General features: G+C 38.1%; 1 protein-coding gene across 6 annotated transcripts in view; it reads right to left on the minus strand.

Moving 5' to 3' along the window:
- The window catches only part of Mkln1 (muskelin 1), a 315,449-nt gene that overhangs the window by 94,343 nt on the left and 193,944 nt on the right, over positions 1-27,162 (minus strand). For all 6 annotated transcript variants that reach the window (XM_036182846.1, XM_036182847.1, XM_036182848.1 and 3 more), the window contains one exon: positions 3,749-3,818. In XM_036182846.1, the coding sequence (XP_036038739.1) occupies positions 3,749-3,818 (70 nt within the window). The remainder of the gene's footprint in view (positions 1-3,748; positions 3,819-27,162) is intronic.

Below are 27,162 nucleotides of genomic sequence, written 5' to 3' on the forward strand. Positions count from 1 at the left end.
AAAAACTAAACAGGGCCGGGGAGGTGTGACTCAGTGTTAGAAGACTTGCCTAGCATATGTGAGGCCCTGGAATCAATCCCTAGGACTCTCCCTTATCTCCTCCTGAAAATCCTAAATAATCAGCTAATAAGTGAATGGAGGGGGAATGCTTAATATCATCACTCACCCACGAATTATAAATTAAAAATACTTCATACCTACAACAATTACTAAGCTTAAATGTGTGTCAGCATACCGTAAAGTTGCTGTAAAGCAACAATTTTAATAATTTCACATAAAATATCCCTGACTTAGAACTACTTACAGTTATATATTTAAATTTTTGTTCAAAATAAATGAAAACATGAATTATCCTTTAATCTTAGAGAGGAATGTTATGTAAGATTTATTCATAATTCTCAAAACTGAAAAAAACCCACATGTACATAAGAAGGAGAATAAACAAATTGTTGTACACACATATGACACAACAGCATCATCTAATATAACGGGATGCTAAAGCACACAACAACACAGATAACTAGTAGAACTTTCCAAGCATACAAACCATGTGCTAAGAGTCCACCTAAGAGCACAGGCATTTGTACTCGCTCGCGCTTGCTCTCCGAGTCCACTCATAGACATTTAGGACTGATGAAACTAAGCGCTGGCAAAGATCCTACTGGTGCTTCCCTCTGGGTGAGTGGTGGGACAATTAGAGATTCTTTGATAAAAGACAGAATGGAGCTAACTAAAGTCATGGGAATATTTTATACACAGGTTGACAGGGCTATAAATTATATTGGTATATGCATTGCTCAAACTGGATATGGTATACGCTAAGGCCCACACATTTTACTGGTTGCAAATTATAGCCATTAAAACTATATTACAGTCAAGGCATAGTGGCACACACTCAGGACTCTGAACAACAGGTGAATTGCAAATTTCAGACCAGGCTGGGCTACTTCATTCTGAGGCCAGCCTAGACTACATGGTAAAACCTTGTCTCAAAATTAACACAAAGGAAAGGAATATATACATAAAGTGATATTATACAAAATAAACAATGGCTCTTTCACAAACTTGAAGGAAAAAAAAAAGAAATTACATTGACATGTTTGGGTTTTCTTACATTTCCTTCCTTCCTTGGCAAATACCCCATTGCTATTACAGCGTGTCATGGTTCATCAAACTGAAGAATAATCTGAGTTTGTGTAAAAAAACAATCCCCACTATACATCTCCATCCCAGCAACAGTGGGTAATCACTATGGTTTTTTTGATCAGAAGAGGTTATCAGAAGAGGTTGTAAGAATGAAAGAAAGAAAGAGAGAGAGAGAAAGGAGAGAGAGAGAAAGAAGAGAGAGAGAGAGAGAGAGAGAGAGAGAGAGAGAGAGGGAGGGAGGGAGGGGGAGAGAAAGAAAGAAAAAGAAAGAAGCAAGAAAAGCTAGCTGTTTGTTAATCTACTTCAGTTACCTTCAGGCCTCCAAAGTAAATAGCAATATTCAATAATCATACATTTCCTTAAAACTACTTTGAAAGAAACATAAAATTGCAGTAGAAATGTTATGAAGTAATCTTAAAGCAATTAAGACACCTGTAACTGCATCTACATTTTACACAGCCCCAGAGTATTCATAAGTCCTCTCAAAAAACGTATTTTCTATGGTAGCATTAACAAACATTATAAAATGTACTTGATTTGAAAAAAAAAGTAAAATACTATCCGAAAGCATTGACAGGCTTTCATTTATGCTATATTTAATCTGTACAGATGATTCAGAATCAAACTTGAAGTTTATCTTTAATAGAAAGACTGGTCAAATGGATTTGTTATTATGATTATCATTTATAAACATTTCAGTTGCTTCTTTCACAAGTCAACTAGATTATGTCTTAAAGTTTCCCATTCTTTGCAAGTATCTTTTCATTATCTAAATATGATTGGCTGTTGTAATTCCAGGGTCATTTAGTACTTTGAATTTCACATCTAAAGTTTTTACAGGTTTCTACTACTTTTTACTTACAGGTACTCAATTTCTGGTTCTTGCCGAGTGCATACCACTCACTTTGCTTCAGATCTGTGGAGACTACTTGAGGCCTAAGCATTAAGAGAACCAGCCCCAGAGACCCCACATCTCCCTAAAGCACTTGCCACACACTGTCACTCATAACCATACTCTCTAACTTCTGGAGGTTCTGGAAATTTGGTCATGCCAAATATGACAAAGTCCACCACTCCATCCTGAGCTCTCACAGATGGGATTTCTCCATCTTGTCCTGTGCAGTAGTTCTGCAGCTTCTCCTACTGTCCCCAGAGCCAAGGATTCCTTCGGTCTCATCCTTATCCTCAGTCTGAGTTGTTTTCAGGTCCTAGCTTTCATAAACCTTAAGCACACATGCAGTCAATAACAGCCGACAACCACTAAGGGCACAAAACTTCTCGCTATTTATCTATACACCAAAATTGTGCCTTTTCTATCCAATAAAAAAACTAGGAATCTCAGATTTGGGTCATAATTACAACTAAGACAAACTGATTACATGTTATGAGTTTCAAAATTAAATTAATCTTAATTACAAAAGCTTTAGGTTACTTCTATCCTATGACTCAATAGATGGAATGTTAACTGAATCAGAGTTTTCTTGATTCATCAAGAACAAAGAAAATATTTCACAGTTCTACTACCAAAACTTGATACCTCCTGAGTACTTACTAAATAATTTTTTAATGAATGAGAAAGAAATATATTAAAAGTATTAAATGCTACTATCTTAAAAATATAGTTGAATGGGAACTTCATAGTAAAAATTATTATCATAATTTCAGTAATAATGTCAAAGTAAATAAAAATACAATCTTTGGTCTAAGAACATAATATAGTGGTACAGTGTTTGGTAAACATACAACATTCAAATGACCCAAATAGGTACAGCAACAAAACTAAGCTCCATGAATTCTACTACATTAAGTTTACCCACCTACTTTATCACACCTTCAAGGATATAGGCACTATAAATGTACCTATTACACCCTAAGCATTATACACTGAAAGTATATAATGAAAGAATGATCCCTTTTAACGACAGCACTGCTTACCAAGGAAAAAGAGCATGGCTCACGGCCATAACACCTTCTAAGTATGCTATTTTAACACAGCAAACTGAGCTAGTGAGATGGCTTAGAAGGTAAAGGTGTTTGCAAAAGCCATGTGATAGAAGGAGAGAACTGACTCCCATAATTCCTCCCCGTATCTCCACGTGCACATATGCACTCACATTCACCACACACATACATAAATAAATAAATGAGAATGTAGTTTTTTAAAAGATCACAAGGCGAATAATGTGATGAACTGTGTTGACTTTCTCAAAGTTCACCGTACTAACATTTCCTTAACCGACTGCAGGACGATTTGAATGTACCAACTTCAGCTCAGATCAAAGCAAACATAAGCACTCTAGTCAGCTCTCTAACATTCTCCTCGGAAGATTGTTTTAAAGAACAAAACAAAACAGCTTCATTTTGCATCCTTATTAATATATAAAAATAAATCAGAATCTAAATTTTCAAGTGTTTCATCAAATCCCACATGGTTTTAACCTATAAAATAAAAATTTAAGATCACAAAGAAAATGTAGCTCATCATCACGAAGACAAAAATCAAGCAGCTCTCAATGGGTTCTAGCTAGATAACGGATACCCAGTGAGAAGTGCCCTTCTATTCTGACTTCTAGTCAGTCTCAGGTGCTGCATGTAATCTTACCTGGGGAGGATAGTTGCTCTCTGAAGACCATCTGGAAGATTGATCATTTGGTTTATCCACTAAAATGTTCCTGGAATAAAGAAAAGAAAAAAGGAAGTGAGTGATAAAAATAGTAAGTGAAAAATTGATGGGCAAAAAAGGGAAGAAACCACCATTATAAAACTACTGAAACTAACACAAAGTTGTACAATGTTTGCAGTTTGAAAGAGAATAGCATATAAACCATAAAAAGAAATGCAGAGGGGATGGAGAGACAGCTCGGCTTAGGTTAAGAGCACTGGCTGCTCTTCCAGAGGTCTTGAAGTCAATTCCCAGCAACCACATGGTGGTTCACAACCATCTATAGTGGGATCTGATGCCCTCTTCTGGCACAAAGCTGACAGAGCACTCATCTATGTTTTTAATTAAAAAAAAAAAAAAAAAAGTAGTACAGAAAGAATACTGGGCCAAGAGTCAACCTAGAAGTATAAAAGAAGCTGGAAAAGAACAGGAACAAAATAAAGGCTGAGCATGAGGCTATAAAGAAGTATAAAATAATACCCAGAGTCCATACCACTACAAATAACCCTAATACAACCACAAGAAAAACATCTCACAAACCCAAACTGAGAAACTGAATAAAATACATGACTAGCATTCTTCCAAACACTAAGTGAAAAATAAACAAGGATGGAGAGATGGCTCAGTGATTGAAAGAACTTGTTCTTGGAGAGGACCAGTGTTCAATTGTCAGCATCCACATGGAGGCTCACAACCATCCATGACCCCAGCTCAGGGGATCTCACATGCTCTTCTGACCTCCACAGGCACTAGACACACATGTAGTACACAGACATACATGTGAACAAAACACACATAAAACAAAATAAATAAATCTTTAAAAGTTTAGAAAGCAACAAACAAAAATTACACCAACAAAAAAAGGAAGCCTGGAGACACTGTCACCTATCAGGAAGAGAAAGGAAACAAGGCAACTAAACAGAATGCTGTTTCTTGGATGAGACACTGGATGAGTCAGAAACATTTCTGGGAGAAGTAGTGAGGTCTAAATACAATGTAAAGTTTAGTTAGTAGTAACATACCAATGTTTGCATCTTTGTTGTGACAAATTTATCATGGAAATAATAAATGTGAGTAGTAGGATAAACTGCCTAAGGGAAACAATCTTTGCAGCTTTTCTGCAGTCTGTAATTATTCTAAAAATAAAAAGTATATTTTTATAATATTAGCTGTATACCTGGCATAGAAAAGTGCTTAATAAATGAGTGAATGAATTATATATTTATTTATACTACCACAAATAATAGATTTATTATAACAAATGAATAACTTTTAAAAAAACAGGGTTTCTCTGTGTAGCTTTGGAGCCTGTCCTGGAACTCACTCTGTAGCCAAAGCTGGCCTCGAACTCACAGAGATTCGCCTGCCTCTGCACCCGCGCCGCCAGCGCCGCCGCCACCACCACCACCACCACCACCACCCCCCACCACCCCCACACACCGAGTTAATTAAAGGTGGGATTAAAGGCGCCGCTGCCGCCACTGCCACTACCACCCGGCTTAAAAAGACTTATTTTTATCTGATATGTCTGGGTGTTTGCGTGCATGTATGTACGTACACCATGTTGTATCTGGTGCTCACAGAGGACAGAAAAGAACATCAGAGCCACAGAACTACAGTTACAGATGGTTGTTAGCTACCATATGGGTGCTGAGAACTGAACCCAGGTCCACTACAAAAGAAACAAGTGTTCTTTAACCACGGATCCATTTCTCCAGCCCCATGTGAATAAATTTTTAAAAGCAGACCATAAAGAAAAGAACTACCTTCATATACATATTCTATGAATGTAAAAAAAGAATTCAAACTAAATTAAGAGGCAATCAATTAGAACAGATACAGAAAACATAAAATACAAAAGGTAAATAAAAATCTAAATATTTAAATTACTTAAATATAAATAATCACGTAACAACAGGCAAAACCCCAAACATATAAAATCAGTATTAACCAAATAATGAGGATTCAAAGGCACGCATCTGTCCTTAAAATCTGAGGCCACATCATCAAAAACATGTATTTCTGAATTAAAATATCAACTAAAGCTTTGCAAAATGATACTGTTTTGCAGTAGCTATGCAAATTAATAGAACTTTTCATGACACAATTCTAGCATACTCTATATCAAAAAACAATTCAAACATGTTTAGCTATAAAATGAAAATGACGAAGTCTACAGCCACGATGCTATGGTATCTAAGCATTCTGACTGCTTTCTATTGTAAACTATCTTCTTTAAAAGTATTGATTTAGAAACTTAACACAGAAAAATAGACTGGCCCAAATATATACATCTAAGTAAGGATTTATGTCCATGGAGTCTGACTACACACGGCATTTAATCACATACTACAAATTCAAAGAATTATTCTACCTCTTGGAACTTAACCTACAAAACAATCTAGACGGTATTAATCATCCACATTCATCACAACACAATTTAACAGCAATTTATAAGAAGTCTAACAACTGAGATTAGGTAAAATATGACATGTTTATGTTATGTAACACCGAGTAACCATTATATTAAAAAAAACCTAACTTTAATTAATCATTGGAAATTGTTCACTACGTAGCAGTAAGTAAAGGTAAACACTGTTTATACATGTAAGAAATCAAGAAATAATTGCAGTCATATATGGAGCTGTCACATCCTTCATTCAGGGTGCCATGCATAATCTTTATCCTATACAACAGCACACAGGAAACAAGTTTACCTCAAAGAAGAAAACAGTAGTTACCAGGGCTTATGAGGACTGTGGAGAAATGAAGGATGCAGAGAGCATGGTTAACAGGTACAGAGATGTTCTTTGTTAGGAGACTACCTAACGTTCAATACAGCAGAATAGGACAACTACTGATTACAACACTTAATATTAAAAATCACTAGAATTTTGGATGTTGCCAACAACAAGAGATGATAGATGTCTGAGTTGACAGGCATGGCAAGTCCTATGATTAAGCACTGCACACTGTATACCTGTACTGAAAATACACTGCATCCCACAAATACGTACAGTGAAGGTTGGCTGGTTGGTTTTGAAACAGAAAACTTCTCTGTAGCCTAGATTGAGCTTGAATTCCTAGGAATTCTTCAACATAAGCCTTCCAAGTACTAGGATCATAAACCATGAGCCACTATACCCCCAAAATACATTTTCAACACATGGAGTAAAAATAAACCACACTCACACAGACAGATATGCACGTTTTCTCTCATATGTAGAATTTAGAATTGTAACAGGGCTGGAAGTAGAAGAGGGTACTTTGGTGAGGAGGAAAGGGGGTGACAGATCAAAGTACACTACACACATCTGAAAGCCAGTGGACTAGAATTTGAAATAAAAAGTAGCATGGAAATCAAGGAATAAAGAGGCTGTATTTCCTTTACAAACAGTTACACACCATCAATGGGTAGAGCTTCCATTACCAATGAACATTTTAATTAATGCCATAACAAAAGAAAAATGGATATCTGTGGACAATGAGATCACAATCTTCTTTCTTTTCTGAGACAGGGTTTCTCTGTGTAGCTTTGGAGCCTGTCCTGGGACTTACTCTGTAGACCAGGCTGGCCTTGAACTCAGAGATCCACCTGCCTTTGCTTCCTGAGTACAGGGATTAAAGGTGTGCACCACTACTGCCCAGCTTTACAATATGTTTTTAATAGCATATAAGTTAACTGAAACAAAGGTATACAATAAAATACTTTAATTCATAATGCAAACTAAGGCCCAAATCTTGTCAATTTTTAATATTTCCAGCTATCAAAAGTGGAGCATACTGCTTTAACTTAAATCAAATACTTGCTGCTGTAGAAGTTTAGACTCACTTCCAAATACTTGGCAGTTTTAAGGTGGTAGCATACTGAGGAGTCTACCATATGCCAGAATTGTTTATTCCACAAATATACACCGAGTCCTTCCTGCCTTGGACAAGACAGTGTACTAGGTTCCAAGTATACAGTAGTACTAAGATGGACAGGTCTTCACTTCTCATTCTGATGAGAACATAATAAACAAGCAGAGCTATAAATAAGATCATCATACACTGTTATAAATGGCTGAGGAATCCTTTTGTACACTGCAAAGATGTGTCCTTGACAAGGCACCTTCTGATTGGTTTACTAAAAAGCTAATGGCCATTAGCTAGGCAGGAGGTATAGGCAGGAGAGCCAGAGAGAACTCTGGGAAGACTGGCGAAGTTCCCAGCATGCCAGAGAGAACAGGCGTGCAAGAAAAAAGGTAAAAGCCATGAGTCACGTAGCAACACACAGATGACTAGAAATGGATTAGTTTAAGTTCTAAGACCTAGTTAGGAACAAGCCTAATTACTAGGAAGTCTCTGTGTGACATCTGGGAGCAAGCTGGAGGGACACAAACATCTGCCTATAGTAAGTGCTAAAAAAAAAAAAAAAAAAATGAGTTCTCAAATGGGGTCTAAAACTTACACACACACACACACACACACACCTATGGAAAAAATACTAATTACATTAATTAGAAAGAAGCCACTTACATAGAAACAAAGGAAAAGTCTATCCTTCACAAAATGAACAAGTTCAAATCCTGGCAACAACAGACAACCTGAGAACTGGATAAAGTCAGATAATGTCCTTCACAGGCTCCAAGAGGTAGATAAACATAGAAAATTTCCAAGGGAACTGGACCACATTCACACGCTGATCCTGGATTGGTAATAGTCTCTAACTCTGAGAAAGACAAAGACATACCCAGAAAAGGAACGTGCAGAGGACAGGGAAAAAAAAAAAACAAAAACCTATGTAAAGCAAAACTAAGGAGAACTCAGCGGGCAGAGGTCCAAGTGACCCAGCCTTCAACTCACCATAACTGCAAATACTAACAGTCCTCTCCCAGACACAAAGACAGAGAAAGGGGAGGGTTTAAAGAAATGCTGTACTGCTTATTTCCAAAAGGTAACAGTTTGTACAAATACTTTGTCACTTAAAGGTAGGCCTTGAATCCCAAAGCTCAAACCAACACTTGCCCATTCCTTCCTCTGAAAGCTGTTCCTTCTCTACCAGGGAAAGACAGAGGATGAAATAAAAACCTACCACAAGACAGCAGAGGAAAAATAGTCATCTAACATATAATAAAATCTTCGGAGCAATCAAGTAAAATGAAGATGAAAATGTTCTTTAGTATTTTGAAAAGACCTAAAGGAAATTAAGAAGCTGGCAGCAAACCTCAGGCTGGAGGGCCTGCTCAACCGTCAAGACAGGACCTGGGCCACATAGCAGCTCATAACCATCTCTAACACCAGTCCTCTTTGGTCTCCACAGGCACTACACAAAAGCGGCATACCAACATACATGTAGGCAAAACACTCATATTCACAAAATAAAAATAAATTTTAAAAAAGAAGTCAAAATTGGAACACCTCGGAAAAGTATGGCCAGACAACAGGAACAGCCAGTGAGATTCACAAATGAGGTTGAAAACTTGTTTTTTGTTTTGTTTTTAGAAAGGAAAAAGAAAAAAGCAAGCAAGCAAACAAACAAACAAACAAACAAAAAACCACCTCAAAACTAAATTATAAAAATGTCTCCCCAAAAGTGTCCCCTCAAAAAATGTCCAGAAATGCCAGGCAGTGGTGGTGCATGCCTTTAATTCCAACACTTGGGAGGCCTAGGCATACAGATCTCTGTGAGTTTGAGGCCAGCCTAGTCGACAAAGCAAGTTCCAGAACTCTTACATAGAGAAACCCTGTCTTGAAAAAAACAAAAGAGAAAAACAGGTTAGAAAGTAAATGGAAATAATCAAACACATACAAAGCAGGCAAAGCAGTAAACAGTTCAAGTCATGCTTCAAGCAAATCTTCCTCAAACTTGAATCCATAGTACAAGAATACACAACATGCTAGGGAGACATACCAAGAAGGTGCCACCACACAGGCTACTGGTCGGTTTGTTTGAGACAGCATCAATGTAGCCCTGGTTGGCCTGGAATTCTCTATGTAGACCAGGCTAACCAAGGAACCAGATACCCGCCTGTCCCTAGGAATAGAGGAGTACTCAAGCTGTGCCCTGCTTGTCTTTGTTGTTGTTTGTTTTAATGTCTCTAGCATGCAGGTAAAAATATCAAGATATTTATAAGAAAAATACATCACAAGACTTTATGACAACTTTATTTTAGACCCAAATATAATGAATCAGAAAAATTTATGCAAAAAATATGTTTAGGGATTCATAGTCCAACTGTCTTTCTATTTTAAAGATATATTTAAAACATATATTTATGTTGTTATATTTATCTTTTAAATATAAAGATATATTTAACAATATATTTTTCTCCTGAAAACCCACTAAAGAACAAACTGCATATCCCGAAAGGACTTGAAAACTAAAAGGAATTAGAGAACTAAACCAACCATGAGGATTTGACATAACAGAATACAAATATGCACTGCAAAGATGCAGACAGGATTCCAGCCTGGTGACACAGGCCTTTATCCTAGCACTTGGGAGGCAGAGGCAGGCCAATCTCTGTGAATTCTAGGCCAGCCTGATCTACATGAGTTCCAGGACAGCCAGAACTACATAGAGAGAGACTCTGCCTCAAAACAAATAAATGTAGGCAGTATAGTTCTAACTAAAAGAAGGGGGGAAAGGGTTGGAAGTGGAAAGGAAAGGGTTTTATTCTTGTTGAGTACCTCAAATATTAGCTGGAAGTTAAGTTGGTCACTTAAAATTAGATTTCAGGAGGAAAGATACTGTACAGAGGCTCTTAACTCCTTGGGATGAACTGTTACAGAAAAGCAAACACCTGTAACCCCAACACTTAAGAGGCCAACACAGGATTACAAACTTAGGGCTAGCCTGAGCTACACAAGAAGCTCATGACTGGGAGAAGAGGAGAGGAGAGGGGAGAAGAGAAGAGAGGAAAATAGGGCAGTGGAGAGGAGGAAGAGTCCTAAAAAATCTTTTTTTTTTTTTTGAGCTGAGGATCAAACCCAGGGCTCTACCACTGAGCTAAATCCCCAACTGCTAAAAAATCTTTTTTTTTTTTTAAGTTTGAATAGACAACATATTAGAACCAGATGGAGGTAATACAGATTTTAGAATTATCAGACAAGAAACATTTTTAAATAACTATTATTATAGTTATTTAAGAGTTCTAAAGGAACAAGTAAATAGTAAACAGGATAGGGGGGTAACATTAAAGAAAGAATCTGAGCTTGAAATTCTTCTAACAGAAATCCCTAGCCTGAAAAGGAGTGAAGGTGTCCAAAGGCGGTAAGAAATCAAAGTGCTACAGCATACACATAGCTGCAATAAAAGAAAGAGAGGAGCAGCAGAAATATTTAAGGCAATATGGTGACTGAGGAATTTCAGAAGTCAGTAAAGACATCAAAACACCAATCCAGGAAGATGAGACAAAACCAAAAGGGACGGGAAGGGGGAGGGAGAAAAAGAAAAAGACAAGACAAAACTGGGAAGAAAAAGAATCTACATCTGGGCTATAATTGGTTAGGTTTCTCTAATGCTGTGATACATATCATAACCAAAAATAAATGGGGTCGTGAGGGGGGACACAGTGATGACATAGTTCATCTTTAAGGAAAGTCAGATCAAGAACTCAAGCAGGGACAGAGGCAAGAACCACAGAGGAAATCCACAGTCTGGCTTCTTCTCCATAGCTTGCAAAGCTACTTTGCTTTTTCATATAACCCAGGATCACTTGCCTGCAGTGAGAATCAATCATTAATCAAGAAAATACCCCAGAGACATGTCCATAGGCCAATCTGATGGGAGCAACTTCTCAATTAGGGTTCCCTCTTCTCAGGGGAGTGAGTTTAGTTTTGTGCCAAGTTGGTAAAAACTAGCACATATGCACATCATATTCAAATAGCAGAAAACCAAAAACACAGAGAAGTCATGGAAAAAAAAAATGTAACAGAGTTGGGAGAACTCATCTACAGAGAAACAAAGATAAAAATTACTACACTCTCATCAAGAAATCTACAGGTAAGGAAAGGAACTATTATTTCAAGAGTTAAAGGGGGAGGGGAAAAAGGACCAGTCTTGATATGTGATTTGAAAGTAGAGTGAATGCTCAGAGTTAAAGGTTTAGTGGGGATGGTCATAGTGAATGGATGAAGAAGAAACAGGGTTAACCAAACTAAGGATATATTAAATATCCTGCACTACTGTAAGCCCTTAAAAAAAAAAAAAAAAACTGTAAAGGGATTTGGACACAGGTTCCCTGCATGGGTGGGTAACCTTTCCCCAGAAGACAGGTTATTATATGAAAATCTTAGTACCAGGAGTGGGCTACTTCCTTATGAGTTATTCATCAAGAAGGCACCCCCTCCACCAAAACAATTCAGGCTATTGCCACTGCTCTTGATTACCCACAAGAACTAGACTTTAAATATCCTACTGCTGAAGACACAATACATTTTGATTGTAGGACAAACAGCAATCAAACTGGAATTGACCTGAACACTTCCTCACAGATGGCTAATTTTCATAATGTTGGAAGGTGCCATGCAGGCAGGTGGGAGAGTCAAGTCATCAAAGGTATTGCCCAACAGTGAATATACCAGATGTTACAGTAAGAAGTGCCCATCTATGCAATAGTGGCATAAAGATTATGGGGGTAACCAATCACATTTTGGTTGGAACTAAGGCCTGCTCCATAGAAGGGAATCCATGCCTGGCACGATAAACCTGGTCAAAAGTCCATGATTCTGGAGGTCATAGGCCCTGGGAGCAGCCCGTTACTGTTGTTCTACTAAATGGATATGCAGTCAAATTGCCTTCTAGATATTTGTTTATGCCCAGAGATGAGTACCGCTCTCAACACTAACAAGAGAAGCTGCTTCTACAGTTGAGGAACAATTAATGCAAAGATTCATAACTAGGTCAAAGTGCTCAGAAAAGGTGACTGTTAAGTAATCAACCATAAATAGGACATCTCTATCAACCCTATTCTCCCAAGGTTCAGCAAGACAGTGAAGAGAGGGTAGAAAGAATGTACAAACTGAAGGATGGAGTAAAGAGCTGTGAAATGCAGTCTTCTGGGTATGACATGCTACAGCACTCATGAACTCACTGCAGCTATGAGCAAATGCACAAGATCAGTCTGTATTCTAACAGGGAGCAACGACCAGCCTCAGTGGGTACTTAACAAAGGAGAGAGCGTGAAGATAGGAAGGAACATATTGGGAGCATGTTGACCAGACTCAGTGGGTACTTAACAAAGGAGAGAGCGTGAAGACAGGAAGGAACATATCGGGAGCATGTTGGCATGCCGAGGGGTTGTGGTGGGTAAGGCCACTGTATACATGTATGAAATTGTCAAAGAATAAATAAAAGATTTAAAAGTTTTTTTTAAACTTCCAGAGATGAGTGGTCATAAAAACAGACTCCTGACTATATTAATTTCATTATACATTCTGCATATCAAGATTGAGTTTATTTGGAAAGGATAGAGTATCCTTTTGTTACCAGCCTCCCTCTCTCTACCCTTCTGCCATGAGATGTCTCAGACATTCAAAGACCTTTGTACCAGGTGTTGGCTCCTGAATCTTGGATGGCTCAGCTTCTAGAACTGTAATCCAATAAATTTCTGTTTATTACAAACCACCCAACCTGTGGCACTCTGACACAGTCATATAAGAGAGGAATAAAATGTATTCTGAAAATCTATCTATACCACTGATAAGCAGTATAATATTATTTAAAGTTGGAGTTAGATTAGTCATAAACATATTTTACAAACTCTAGGATAAGCACTGTGATGGCCTGAATGAGAAATGCCCCCAAAGTCTCAGGCATGTCAACACTTGGTTCAGCTGCTGGCACTGCCAGGGAAGGTTGAGGTGGTACCACCTTGCTGGAGGAAGCATGTCACTGGAGGAGGGTTTGGAGAGTACAAAGCCATGCCTGCCTCTAGTTGCTCTCTCTGCTTCGTGATTACAGTTCAAGTGTGAGCTTCCAGCGGCCTATTCCTGCCACCTGCTTCCGTGCTGTCCCAGCAGTTGTGGGCGCTAACCCTCTAGAATCGTAAGTCCAAATATACTCTTCTATCAACACAAACACTAAAAATATGCAAAAGGAATGTAATTAATACATAAAAGAAGGGAAAGCCACATTGGAAGCTAATTGCAAATCAGAGACAGAAGAAAAAATGCAAGAAACGTGTATGAATAGAAACCAGTTGCAAATATGACAGATATGAACCTAATTGTATCAATAATCACTTTATATGTGAAAAGTTTAAATAAACCAATTAAAAGAGAATGCTGGAATGGCTGGGGGCAAAAAAAAAAACAACCTGCTCAAATACACCATCCCTGAAAAACCCACATAAATATCAAGAACATGGGTGAATCTAAAGAAACAGATGAAGGTGCACCATGTTTTAACAGAAGGTGAACTGCCATATCCCTATCAGGTTTACTAAATAGAGAGGAAAACATCAGGGGTAGAGGGGCATTAATGAAAATGTGTCAATTCTTCAAGAAGACAGAACAAGCTTTAATGTGACTGCACCAAACAAAACAAGTGTCAAAATACCTGAGGGAAAAATATCAGAACTGCAAACTGGAGCACTATTAAAATTGGAGAGATCAACTCCCTCTTTCTGCAGTTGACAGATTCAGCAGGCAAAACTTCCGAACAGCACTGAACTGATAAGCACCATCCATCAACCGGATCTAACTGACACCCACAGAACACCTCACCACCACCAAGTGTATTCTCCCCATACTCACACAAGAACATTCACTAAGACAGAAAAATACACTTTAGTAACAGAAGAACAGAAACGTATTTATACACAACCTGCTCACAGACCCCAATGGAATTAATTACAATCATTCATAGAAGACAGCCGGAAAATCTTAAATATTTGGCATAAACAACAGAGTTCCAAATAATACACAAATCAAAGAAGCCTCAGGATAAACACAGAAATGTTTTAAATAGATAAAGATTTAAAAAAAAAAAAAAGAACCTTACAAGTGTTAAATACACATTAGAAAATCAGAACATTTTTAAAATGAATCACTTAAGCTTCCACCCTAAGAAGCTAGGAAAGTAAAGAAATGTAGGCATGAATATGACAAAAAATAAAAAGTGAAACAAAAATGACAGTAAAAATCAAACCAAAAATGAGAGCTAGGGAAAAGAATGAAGTCAGCCTGGCTACCTTAAAATAAAAAAGATAAACCTCTAGAAGCTTGGGGGTTTTTGTGGTTTTTGTTTGTTTGTTTGTTTTTTGCAGGGGATTCATGTGTGTGTGTGCGTGCATGCGTGAGAGAGAGAGACCCTCTACAGCTGGAGTTCCAGGTAGTTGTGTGTCATCAAACATGAGTGCTGGAAATGGGACATGGGTCCTCTTAGGGCAGCAAGTGCTCTTCTTGACCACTGAGCCATCGTCCCAGCTCCAGATTCTATGATTTCAATTAGCATATAGTATTTGTACTCACTTATGTGACCACAACTTTATAAATCAAGTCTACGTACGAATACAATGTATAATGATCAAACCACAGTCTTCAGCTCTTCTATCCCCTCAAATACTATCATGTCTATGATCTTGGGAAGCCAGCTCTTTCTTTCCAGTCATTTTGAAATGTACAGTTAATTGCTTTGGATTAGTTCCCCAATTTTGTAACATATGAGAACTACAGCAACTGATCTGGGTACTGATTATCATACCCTCTGACTGCTTTCTCTTCCTAGCCTCTACTAACAGTCACACTACCATCTACACTGTTGGACTAATGTCTTTAGCTTCTGCAGTATGTGTCTCTCTGCACCTAGTTTTATCTAACATAATGTCCTCCAGCTTCAGTCATGTTGCTGCAATGCAATATGCAATACTTTTTATAACAGTATCTCTCCACCCCCACCCCACACACATCTTTTTTAAAAAGTCTGTGAGTATACGTGTCTATCTATGTGTAAATGCCATTTGTCTGTGGGTGCCTTGGAGGTCAGAAGAGGGCATTAGAACCCTTGAGACTGAAGTTATAGATGATTGTTAGCCATATAGATGCTGGGAATAAAACTCCGGTCCTCTGCAAGAGCATCAAGTGTTCTTAACCATTGAGCCATCTCAGCCCCTATATACCTCTTTTTAAAATCCATTCATCTGCTGATGACATCTTGGCTGACTATAATTCTGGTTCCTGTGAATAGTGCTGCAATAAACAGGTAGTGGATATCTCTCTGATGTAGTGACTTTTATACACACAGAGGGGAGGCTGCTGGGCTGCAAAGTTTTTCGAGAGACCTCTCTCTGTATTGTTTGCTATAACAGCTATACACTAATTATATTACTATCCACAATTACAATTCTCTGTCTCTAAATACCAGCCTAGTTCTTACACAAAAAATCAAAAATCTATAAAAGCAAAAATCAGGCCATAGAAAAATTAAATTTTTGCTGAGAAAGACTCTGTTGAAAGGATAAAATGACAAGATACAGTCTGAGAGAACCTATTTATATATTTTATAAAGGACTTACATCTAGGGCATCCAAGTATTCATAATGATTAGGTTCAAAAAAAAAAAAAAAAAAAGAAAAGCAAACAATTCAATCAGAAAACAGGCAAGAAATGAATATCATTTCATTGGGAACATACAGGGGGCAGATAAACACATGAATAAAAACATATGCATCACCATTATCCATTACAAACATCCACAACCAATTATCATTATGTGCCTATCAGAACAGCTAAAATTAAAAACCAATTACAAATTCTGAGAAACTGTGGACGCTGACATGGCTCAATGCCTGATGACCTGAATTCAATCCCCAAGACCCACATGGTTGGAGAGAACTGACTCTCGCTTGTTGCCACATACATGTGTATAAATATACACACAAATAATAATAATAATAATAATAATAATAATAATAATAAATATAAACAAATAAACAAATGCAACAAGAATAAAAAGAACTAAGAGAAACTGGAATATCTGTACACTAATGTGAGTGTGAAATGGTACAGTCATTCAAGGTGTCTATTACAGTTTCTTACAAAAGTGCTTTTCATATGATTCAATAACTAGACTCTTAAACACCGATTCAAAGGAAATAAAAACTGTTGTCCAAATAAAATCAACACACAAGTGTTTAAAACAGCTTCACTTCTACTAATCCAAACTGGAAAAAAATCCAGACATCCTTCAAGACCAAACTACAGTACATTTAAACGGATACACATGTAGTTGATTGTATTTGCATGAACCAAAAACTAATAAAAGTGGCTACTCAAATTAAAAGAAATAAAAAGTGCTGAAGGGACAGAAATGAAGAAATGTGAAACCCAAGGAGCTGGACAGATGGCTCCTAGAATAAAAGTACATATTGTTCTTGGAGAAGACCCAGATCGGGTTCCCAAGCCTCCATGTGGTGTCTCAAAACCATCCATAACTTCAGTTCTAAGGGATCCAACTCCCTCATCACACCTCCACAAGTAAGCACATGATACACAGACATATATGCAGGCAAACACTCATATATGTAAAAATAAAATAGATCTAAAATTGTTTCTTAATTGGAAACCATAGAAATATTTTACATACTATAAACAAAGAAGAAAGGAACAAAATAATCCCTAAAAACTGAAAATAAACTAAAACAACTGTCTCCAAATGAAAAAAAGACAACGAATAGAAGAAAATTAATGTAACTAGGTATCAAGTTAGTGATATGATCATAAGAAATTATTTTTAAAAGCATTTATTTAACTGACAATAGAAACAATGTTTTTTAACCACCTTCAGAGAGAAATATTAAACTTCACCTAACAATACTGATACCCTTCTTTAGAAATTATATTTGAAGACACACTTGTGTGCACCAAATAGTGAAATGATAAAGTGGTAATTCTACTAATACTATCAGGAAATATTACCAACACTAAAAAGTTAAAAATGGAGGCCAGAGAACTAAGTGTGCTTTTTATTCTTTCAGAGGACCCAGGTTCAGTTCCCACACCCCACAGGGGCTCACAACCAGTTCTTAACACCAGTTCCAAGGGATCAATGCCTCTTCTAACCTCTGTACCAGCATGGAGTTGGTACATAAAACCATACAGGCATACATACATACACAAAACAAGTATTAAATTCTTTAAAAACAATTTTTTAAGTAACAAATGTAAAATGAAAGAAATTATAATCTGGCAAATCAAATTAGTCTAAACTGCACATTATTTTCTCTTTAAAAATTATTTCCTGTCTATATATCCTAGAGAGGTTTAAGAAAATACAATCTGGTAGCAAAAAATTTTTCTAGTTTCCAGTAATACATTCTAAATATCATTCTCTTCCTAATGTATCTAAAGGAAATATTTCCTATGTCAAAAAAATTCAAAATAATAATGGGGTCTAGTCAAGGAACATAGGAATAAGACTTGGAGAGGTTCCTTTTGCTCAAAAAAACGTTAACAATACGGCATCAAACATAATAACTACTAAAGCTGTTTAAAATATATTAGAGAGGCTGAAGAGATGCTCAGTAGTTAAGAGCACTGGTTGCTCTTCCAGAGGACCTGGTTCTGGTTCCCCATACCCACATGGCAGCTCATAGTCTGTAATTCCAGTACCAGGAGATCTGGCCTCCTCAAACATCAGGAATGCACTTGGAGCATAGACATACATGCAGGATAAATATCCTCACACATAAAAATAAATAAAATACAGTAGATATATAAACAGCCTAGTGAACAAAGGTTTTCTTTAAAAACAAAATCAGCTATATACCTAGAGAAATACCCCTTAATTCATTATTCTGCAATTAGTCATTAAAAAGAAAGAATTAAGCACTTATCTCACTTTCCAGTTGACTGTATTTCAGAAACTAAAAACTCTTACCATTGAGGGTAATTTCTATGCATAAAAGCCAACTACCATCTGTAGTGAGGGCATTTGATGACCAGTACAAAGGAAGGGGGGAAGAATTGCAACTAACAAATGTGAAACTAATGTAAGAATTTTATGTGTGTGTGTGTGTGTGTGTGTGTATCCAATTTCCAGACCTTATTAAACATTTTTATTCTGACAATGATTATCACTGAATATTAATACTATTAATGAAAGGCCAATGGGAAGGGAAATCTTGGAAATTACCATTAGACTATGCAGCCTGACGTATTAACAATACAAAGTATATCACCTAGAGAGTAGCCTTTAAAAAAAACAATTTAGAATATAATTCTCAGTATTGTTTAAAACTAGAGAAAGTAGTTAAATGCTACTATGAAAAGCAACTAGATATATATGAATATAAAAGTCTATTCAGGCAAATAACACAGTTTCCTCAAAAATATCAGTTGGTAAATCTTGGGATAGCTCAAGTAGCAAACACCTGTATTCCTAGCAATTCAAAGGTGAGAGCAAAAGGATCAGAAGTTCCAGGTCATCTTTGGTACACAATGAAGTTCGGGGACAGCCTTGGATACATGAAACCCTGTCTTAAAAATAAAACATAAATTTAAAAAAATCAGTGGATTAAAGAAAAATGGCAGGAGGAAGGGAAAACTCTTTTGCCTTGTGCTTGCTAGGCAAGTGCTGTACCACTGAGCTAAATCCCCAACCCCTGGGAAAACTCTTCTTGATAAAAGAATTTTAAAGGGACATAACAATATAATGAGTGTTTTGATTCTGTCTGATTCAAACAATGAAAAGAGAAAGCTGGACATGGAAGCAACATCAACTACTATTAAACATCACTGCTCAATCTATTTCTATGTCTTGGTAGTCACACCAAGTCACACACACAGATTCTATAATCTGTCCCTACTGTAGGATGGTCTAGCGACTGATTTCCAACCAACAGAACAAAGCAATGGTGATGTGGTGTCATTTCTAAACCTTGGATACATAAACATGAATTAGACCTTACTAACAGGCTCTCCCTCGCTGGTTTTCATGAAGGAGAACATGTCAGAGGCCTATTTGGTAGCCTCTGACCAACAGCACTTAAGAAACTCAACTACAGAAACCTAGAGTAAATTTTTCCCTACTCAAGTTTCAGAAAAATTGCAGCCATGGCCAGCACCTTGACTGGACCCTTCTAAGAGACTTGGAGCAGAAGATCCTTCTAAACCATGCCCAAACTTGATATTTAACTATTATGCAATAAATGCCTTGTTTTAAGCTATAGTTTATGGCAGACTGTTACTGAGGCAAAAGATAATTAATGCAGTGTGCCCTTCTTCATGCATAGTGAAGTATTTAGGAATGAAACAACTTAATTTAAGAAATACCAGAAGAGAAATAGGTAAGTGCAAACAAAGACTGAGCATTTTGGAATGTTATGACCTTGCAAATAGGAGATCACTATAGTGCCTATTTACCATCACACAAAGGAAAACTTGGTTTGGCTTATTATCACCATGGAGTTGAGCATGTTTGAGCCTGTAATAATTATCTCTAAGGATTCAAAGCACCCTAGGGACACAAATGAACATACATTCTCCACATGAGCAAACAAAGCAACCACTGGGAAACACATGCCACTAAGAGAAAATAAACATTCCAATACAGAGGACAGAGGAGGGAACCCTCAAAAACCAAACTGAAAAAAAAAAAAAAATCACTTCATATGGCTTGGTGTCTCAACAACAACAATGCAAATAAATAGCAAGAAAACCCAATAAATATTCATATAAAAAAGGTTTTCATTTAGTAGATATCCCAAAAAGCTTAAATTACAGGGCTAAAGACATGGCTCATGAGTTAAGAGTAAAAACTGCTCTTGCAGAAGACTTGAACTTGGTTCCCAGCACCTATGCCAGACAGCCCACAACTGCCTATACAGCAGCTCCAGAAGGATCTGATGCCTCTGGATTCTGAGAGCACTTGCATACAGATGCACACACCCACAAACAGATACACATACAAGGGCATTTGCATACACACACCCACACACAGATATGCACACACAAGGGCACTTGTAGACATGTGCACACACCCACACACAGATACACACATACAAGGTCACTTGCATAAGGTGCACACATCCACACACCGGTACACACATACAAGGGCATGTGTATACACACCCATACACAATTAAAATAAATCTTTTTTTAAAGATCTATTCATTTATTATGTATACAAGTGTTCTGCCTGCATGCCAGAAGAAGGCACCAGATCTCATTATAGATGGCTGTGAGCTACCATGTGGTTGCTGAGAATTGAACTCTGGAAGAGTAGCTGGTACTTTTAACCTCTGAGCCATCTCTCCTCAATTATCAGTCTTTAACTGGCTCTTCAGAATATATTTCAACACTAAGAACTAACCCTACTTCAACCTAAAGCAAAAATGATTAAATAAGGACATGACCTAAAAAAGGCTTACTGTTTTTATTATATACATTCTCCCATATTAGACAAAATAACAGTATATACACAAACGTTTATAAAGCCACCCTAAATAAAGGTTCATTTATATGTAAATAACTTTACTAAAGTAATCACAATCAAATTCTGACTTTATCAAATCCTCAAACTATATTTTCTAGGCAATAATTTAATTCAACTTAGTGAGTTACTGGGGTGCAGGTGCCTGCCTTTTAAAGATTACTCTAAAACTTTTTCAAGGAGACGTGATATAGAGAGCCAATGGGAAAGCAGAAGTAAGGTGCACTGGGGAAAGGTAGCAACTGGAGGTAGGAGGGGTCCAGGAAAGGGTAGTCAGGAGGAATAAATGTAATCCAAGTGTAATGACACACATGTATACGGAAGCCAAAATGAAACCCCTAACCGTGTATGCTAACCTAAAAAATAATAACTTTTTCTATCAACTCTATGCCTCCTTTGCAAAAGACCATAAACTCCTAAACCCTCACACTGTACACGGATAGAGAAAATCCTTGAGAAACCAACCGACTGATCCAGAATTACCAATACCAGCATGGGCGCCCAAAGCCCTCCTCCCTCAGTGTCCTGTCCACACTGCACTTCTTGCTTCCTGTCTCTTTATTCTAGCACTAGCTGCCCTCCCTCTGCGAAGCACAGTAACTAAAACTGTGCTAATGAGAGGCCAACCCTACTTAAACTAATCCCGTGCTACACCTACTGAAAATACATTCCCATGACAGTCTCTGTGACCAAAAGCAGTCTCTCACTGAAATCACTATTTAGATAAGACTAAACTCCTTTTGTGTGTGTGTGGGTTTTTTTTTGTTGTTGTTGTTGTTGTTTTGTTTTTACGAGACAGGGTTTCTCTGTGTAGCTTTGCACCTTTCCTGGAACTCGCTTTGTAGACCAGGCTGGCCTCAAACTCAGAGATCTGCCTGCCTCTGCCTCCCGAGTGCTGGGATTAAAGGCGTACGCCACCACCACCCAGCTAAGACTAAACTCTTATCACAGGGACAAGACTGAACTCTGTCCACATACCTAGGCACACTTTTCAAACACCACCTGTCCTTTATTCTAGTCCTGTTGAGATTTACAAACCACCATCTGTTCTGTAGGCCCAGCAGACTTTGCCACAGGCCACAGTATGTTCTCCAAACCCACTGAGTTCCACTAAAAATCATTACTATTTCCCTAAAATGACTGACATTCCCCATATCCTCCTTGTTTATAGAAAGAGAAGTACATATATCATGCTGGGGTAGTAAGTAATCACAATGGTTTTCCCCAAGAGCTGACTTTTCCCTTTTGCATATTAATAAAACAGTGGCCTTTTCTCCTATTAGTTTATTGCAACAAACCTTCAAAAGACAGGAGTAATTTCCCGAGGCATCTAAAATGTCCATGCTTTCCTCATCAATCACGAAGAGGGTCATATGGCACATCATGTTATAGATAGAGTACATGAATTCAGAGTGCTTTACTTACCTTCAGCTTATATAGAAGTGAGCAATTCAGTGAGATGACTTTGAAGTCAAGTTTATTATAGGAATAGCCAACATCCTTGCTCAACTTTCAGACAACTGAGTCATCAATCTTTCCACAGTAAATAGTAGTTTAAGGGCCAGAGAGATGTGTCTGTGGCTAAAAAGTGCTTGCTGCTCTTCCAGAGTACCTGAGTTTGGTTTCCTGCACCCATGTCTGGGACACACAACTGCCCTGGAACTCCAGCTCCAGAAGATCTGAGTATAGTAGATAGCCATCCCAGCATTGGCCTGGAAGTTCCAACCTCCATTGAGGCTTCAGTAATGATCACGCCCACAAGGCGGGGCAGAGGAGGGAGCGGAAGACCAAGGAGGAGGAGGAGGAGGAGGTGGCTCTCTTGGTTCCGGGATGCCGGACGCTGGAGGTGGACCGAGCAGAGTTCTCCAGAGAACACCGCCGGACTACCCTATACCTTTGCCAGACCCTGCAACCTACCCCTTCATTTGTAAGTTACCCCACAAAATAAACCTCCCTTTTAACTACGTGGAGTGGCCTTAATAATTTCACCAATATCTGGCGCTCACATGGGGCAAATTCCAAAGACCCAGGCGGCTCCCTCCCTCAGCCTCCTCCCGGCTGGCGGCTGGCAGGCACCTAAACCCGCCTGCAAAGTTCCATTTAACCAGGGGACACCTACACGGTCCCATTCCCGAAAAAGGGAACAGCTAATCCGGTCTCAGTTCCCCAGCTTAGCCCCTAGACCAGCGAAAACCGCTGTGATTGAGGCATTCCCACTCCTCCCTGAGTGCCGGCTCCCCGCCATCTTGGCTCCTGCCTTCAGCTGCCGCCAGCCAAGGTCGCTAGCAGGCCCTGCTTTGGAGCTATACCAACGCCTCCTGCTGGCTGAAAAGTGCTACTGCACCCCCCAAAACCACGGAAAGGTAAGCTTCTTTCAAGTACTTGATAATCTTACACCTTAAAACTGACTAACAAATTTTGAGTAATTCTTGTAATATGGCTGACAACATTACCTCACAAGAATTTAAAAACCTTTTTGCCTGTATGATGAATGACATTTTCCTGGAAATATACGACCTCCCTAAGACATATCTGGCCTGTACCATTTTGACATTCATTGTAATAATTCACACAGTGTTCAAACACTGGTTTAATAGTAAGAACAAAGATGAGTCATTATTGGGACTGATACAGGCTTTAAAAGATAGCAATGAGGACTTACATAAAAAGACTCTCTCTCTGGAATCTGCTAACCAGAATTTACAAAACAAGCTTGTACCCAAAATTGCTTTTATTGATAATAAATATGAGTATTTAATGGCTAGAACACTAACTCTCCAGAGTGGAGTTGTAGCTACTCAGACACTATATAAGGAAGAAAAATTATCATTACTTGATAAGATAGGGTCCATGGAATCATGTGTTTCAGAAGAACATAAAAACTTCCATGATTCCATGAAAAATCTGGAATCCCTTACAAGAGAGGAGGTTTACTCCCTGGAACAGACCCTAGGAGCTCGTTTATAAGCCCTGGAGGAAACTCTCAATAAACATGACAAGGGACCTAATAAGCAGAAGGGCAAGACCATACAGGTTGTAACATCTCCAAATGGCTCTCATACAATGGCTTATCCTGTTATCATCCATGAGGAGCCAGCAGATGACACACACCCCGAGCCATATACGACATATACATTACAACCAATTTCAACAAGGGACTTTAAAAATATAAAGGAAGCAGTAGTTACATATGGGATACACTCCACATATGTAAAACAGATGTTAAATTCATGGTCTACCTCACATAGAATCATTCCAGATGACTGGCATCAGTTAATTTCAGCTGTTCTAGAATATAGCCAGCAGTTACAGTGGAAAAGCTGGTTGAGAGAAGAGGCAAGAAATTTAGAACAACAAGGTAAACTCAGGTTTTGAGATCTCCCAAGATAAAATACTTGGTGAGGGATGTTTTGCTGACAGGAATGTACAAGCCATTTATGATGAGCATACAATATCCCTATGCCGTACAGCAGCTCTAAATGCTTGGGAAAAAATTCCAGAACCTGGAAAAGCAACTGAGGTATACACAAAGATATTTCAGGGACCACATGAACCCTTCACTGATTTTTTACAAAGGCTGAACACAGCTATAACAAAAGCTGTATCAGATAAAGAATTAAGAAAAGTATTAACTGAGTCCTTGGCATTTGACAATGCTAATGCAGAATGCAAAAGAATACTTACACCATTAAAGATCAGATCAGCTCCTTTGGAAGAATGGATTCAGTATACTAATGGTGTTGAATCTTTTAACTACAGTAATGAGGCTTGGATAGGAGAGACAAATCCCAGAGGTGAAAGAAGGCCCCGTGGTACCAAATGTTTTAGATATGGTACACCAGGTCATATAAGTAAAAACTGTACATGGGGTAATCCTAGAAGTAATACTCCTTCTAGGAATAGCCTAAACAGGAGACCCCAACCACCTCCTGGATTATGTAGAAGATGTGGCAAAGGCCGACATTGGACCAGTGAGTGCAGATCAAAAACAGATATACGAGGCAACCCTTTACTGGCGGGAAACGCCTCAGGGGGCCTCTTGCAGACCCCCAAATCAAATGTGGTAAGAACATTCCCGGCCACTGTGGAAGACATTCCTCTCCAGGACAACTGAATAAACCAATGCCTATTGTAAAAACCAATACTGCAATGGATGATAAAACAGCTCAGATAGATGAATCACAGTTTACAAAGAACACAATAAAACAAATATTTTGGCAGACTTCCATAAATGAACAAAGACCAAAGCTTAGAATTCGAATTAATGGCTTGGTTCTGGAGGGCCTGGTAGACACAGGTGCAGATGTGACTGTAATTACACCAAAATCATGGCATCCAAATTGGCCTCTTCAAGAGGTAGATGTCCAACTTTTAGGAATTGGCACCCTATCTCAGATAAAACAGAGTTCGAGATGGGTTGAATGCATAGGGCCAGAAGGACAGAGAGGAAGGCTGAAGCCATATGTAGCAAATGTAGCAGTAAATCTATGGGGCCGAGATCTGTTACAACAGTGGAATACCCAGATTAAAACTCCTACACTCTCAGAAAAGGAATACAGGCCAATGCATGTTTCTAGGAATAATATCATAACATGCTATAAAAACCAGTCACCAACCATTCAGGCTGTACACAAACAGAGCACAACTGCTGTTGAACTCTCAGAAGTACCAACTGCCTTACCTTTAAAATAGCTAACTAATAAACCTGTCTGGGTTGGACAGTGGCCTTTGACAAAAGAGAAGCTACGAGCTTTAGAACAGCTGGTTCAAGAGCAGTTAAATGCTCAACACATTGAAGAATCTACCAGCCCTTGGAATTCTCCTGTATTTGTTATTAAAAAAAGTCTGGTAATTGGAGAATGCTGACAGATCTGAGAGCTATTAATAAAGTAATTCAACCAATGGGCTCCCTACAGACTGGGATGCCCTTGCCCTCTCTGCTACCCAAAGAATGGCCTATAATAGTTACTGACTTAAAAGACTGTTTCTTTACCATACCATTACAAGAAAATGATAGAGAAAAATTTGCCTTCACAGTTCCTAATTATAACAATTCTCAGCCAGTCAAGAGATATCAATGGAAGGTCCTCCCACAGGGAATGTTAAACAGCCCTACCTTATGCCAATACTTTGTGCAAAAACCATGGGAGATAATTCAAGTAAAGTTTCCACAATCCATAATTTATCACTATATGGATGATATCCTATTAGCTGATCCAAAGTTAGACACATTAGAAAGCATGTTTGAAGAAGTAAAAAAAAGTTTTGCCTCGCTGGGGACTGCAAATTGCTCCTGAAAAAATACAAAGAGGAGATTCTATTAATTACTTAGGATATAAGACAGAGTTACAAAAAATTAGACCCCAAAAGGTACAACTGAGGAGAGATCGATTAAAGACTCTTAATGATTTTCAAAAGTTGTTAGGAAGCATTTCCAACTTATTGGGTATCATGGGAATACCCAAAGATGGACTACAAAATTTGGCTAATACTCTAGAAGGGGACAAAGAATTAAATAGTCCTAGAGAATTATCAGCCGAAGCTGAGAAGGAATTGGCTCTAGTAGAAAAGACAATTCGAGAAGCACATGTGGATCGTGTGGATCCAGAACTTAAATGCATTCTTGTCATATTCCCTTCCAGACATTCCCCCACAGGTATTTTGATGCAGAGGGAAGATATTATATTGGAATGGATATTCCTACCACGTAAACCAAATAAGAAATTAAAGACTTATATAGAAAAGATCTCTGATTTGATTCAAAAAGGTAAATTAAGACTTCGTCAGTTGACAGGAATGGACCCAGCAGAAATTGTAGTACCTTTAACTAATGAGGAAATTTCATCACTATGGAAAGATAATGAATACTGGCAGAGAGCCTGCAGTAACTTTTTGGGAGAGATTAACAACCATTATCCCAAAAGCAAGAGGATAGAAT

The sequence above is a fragment of the Onychomys torridus genome, chromosome 3, assembly GCF_903995425.1.
Source record: "Onychomys torridus chromosome 3, mOncTor1.1, whole genome shotgun sequence".
In the NCBI taxonomy this organism is placed as follows: Eukaryota; Metazoa; Chordata; class Mammalia; order Rodentia; family Cricetidae; genus Onychomys; species Onychomys torridus.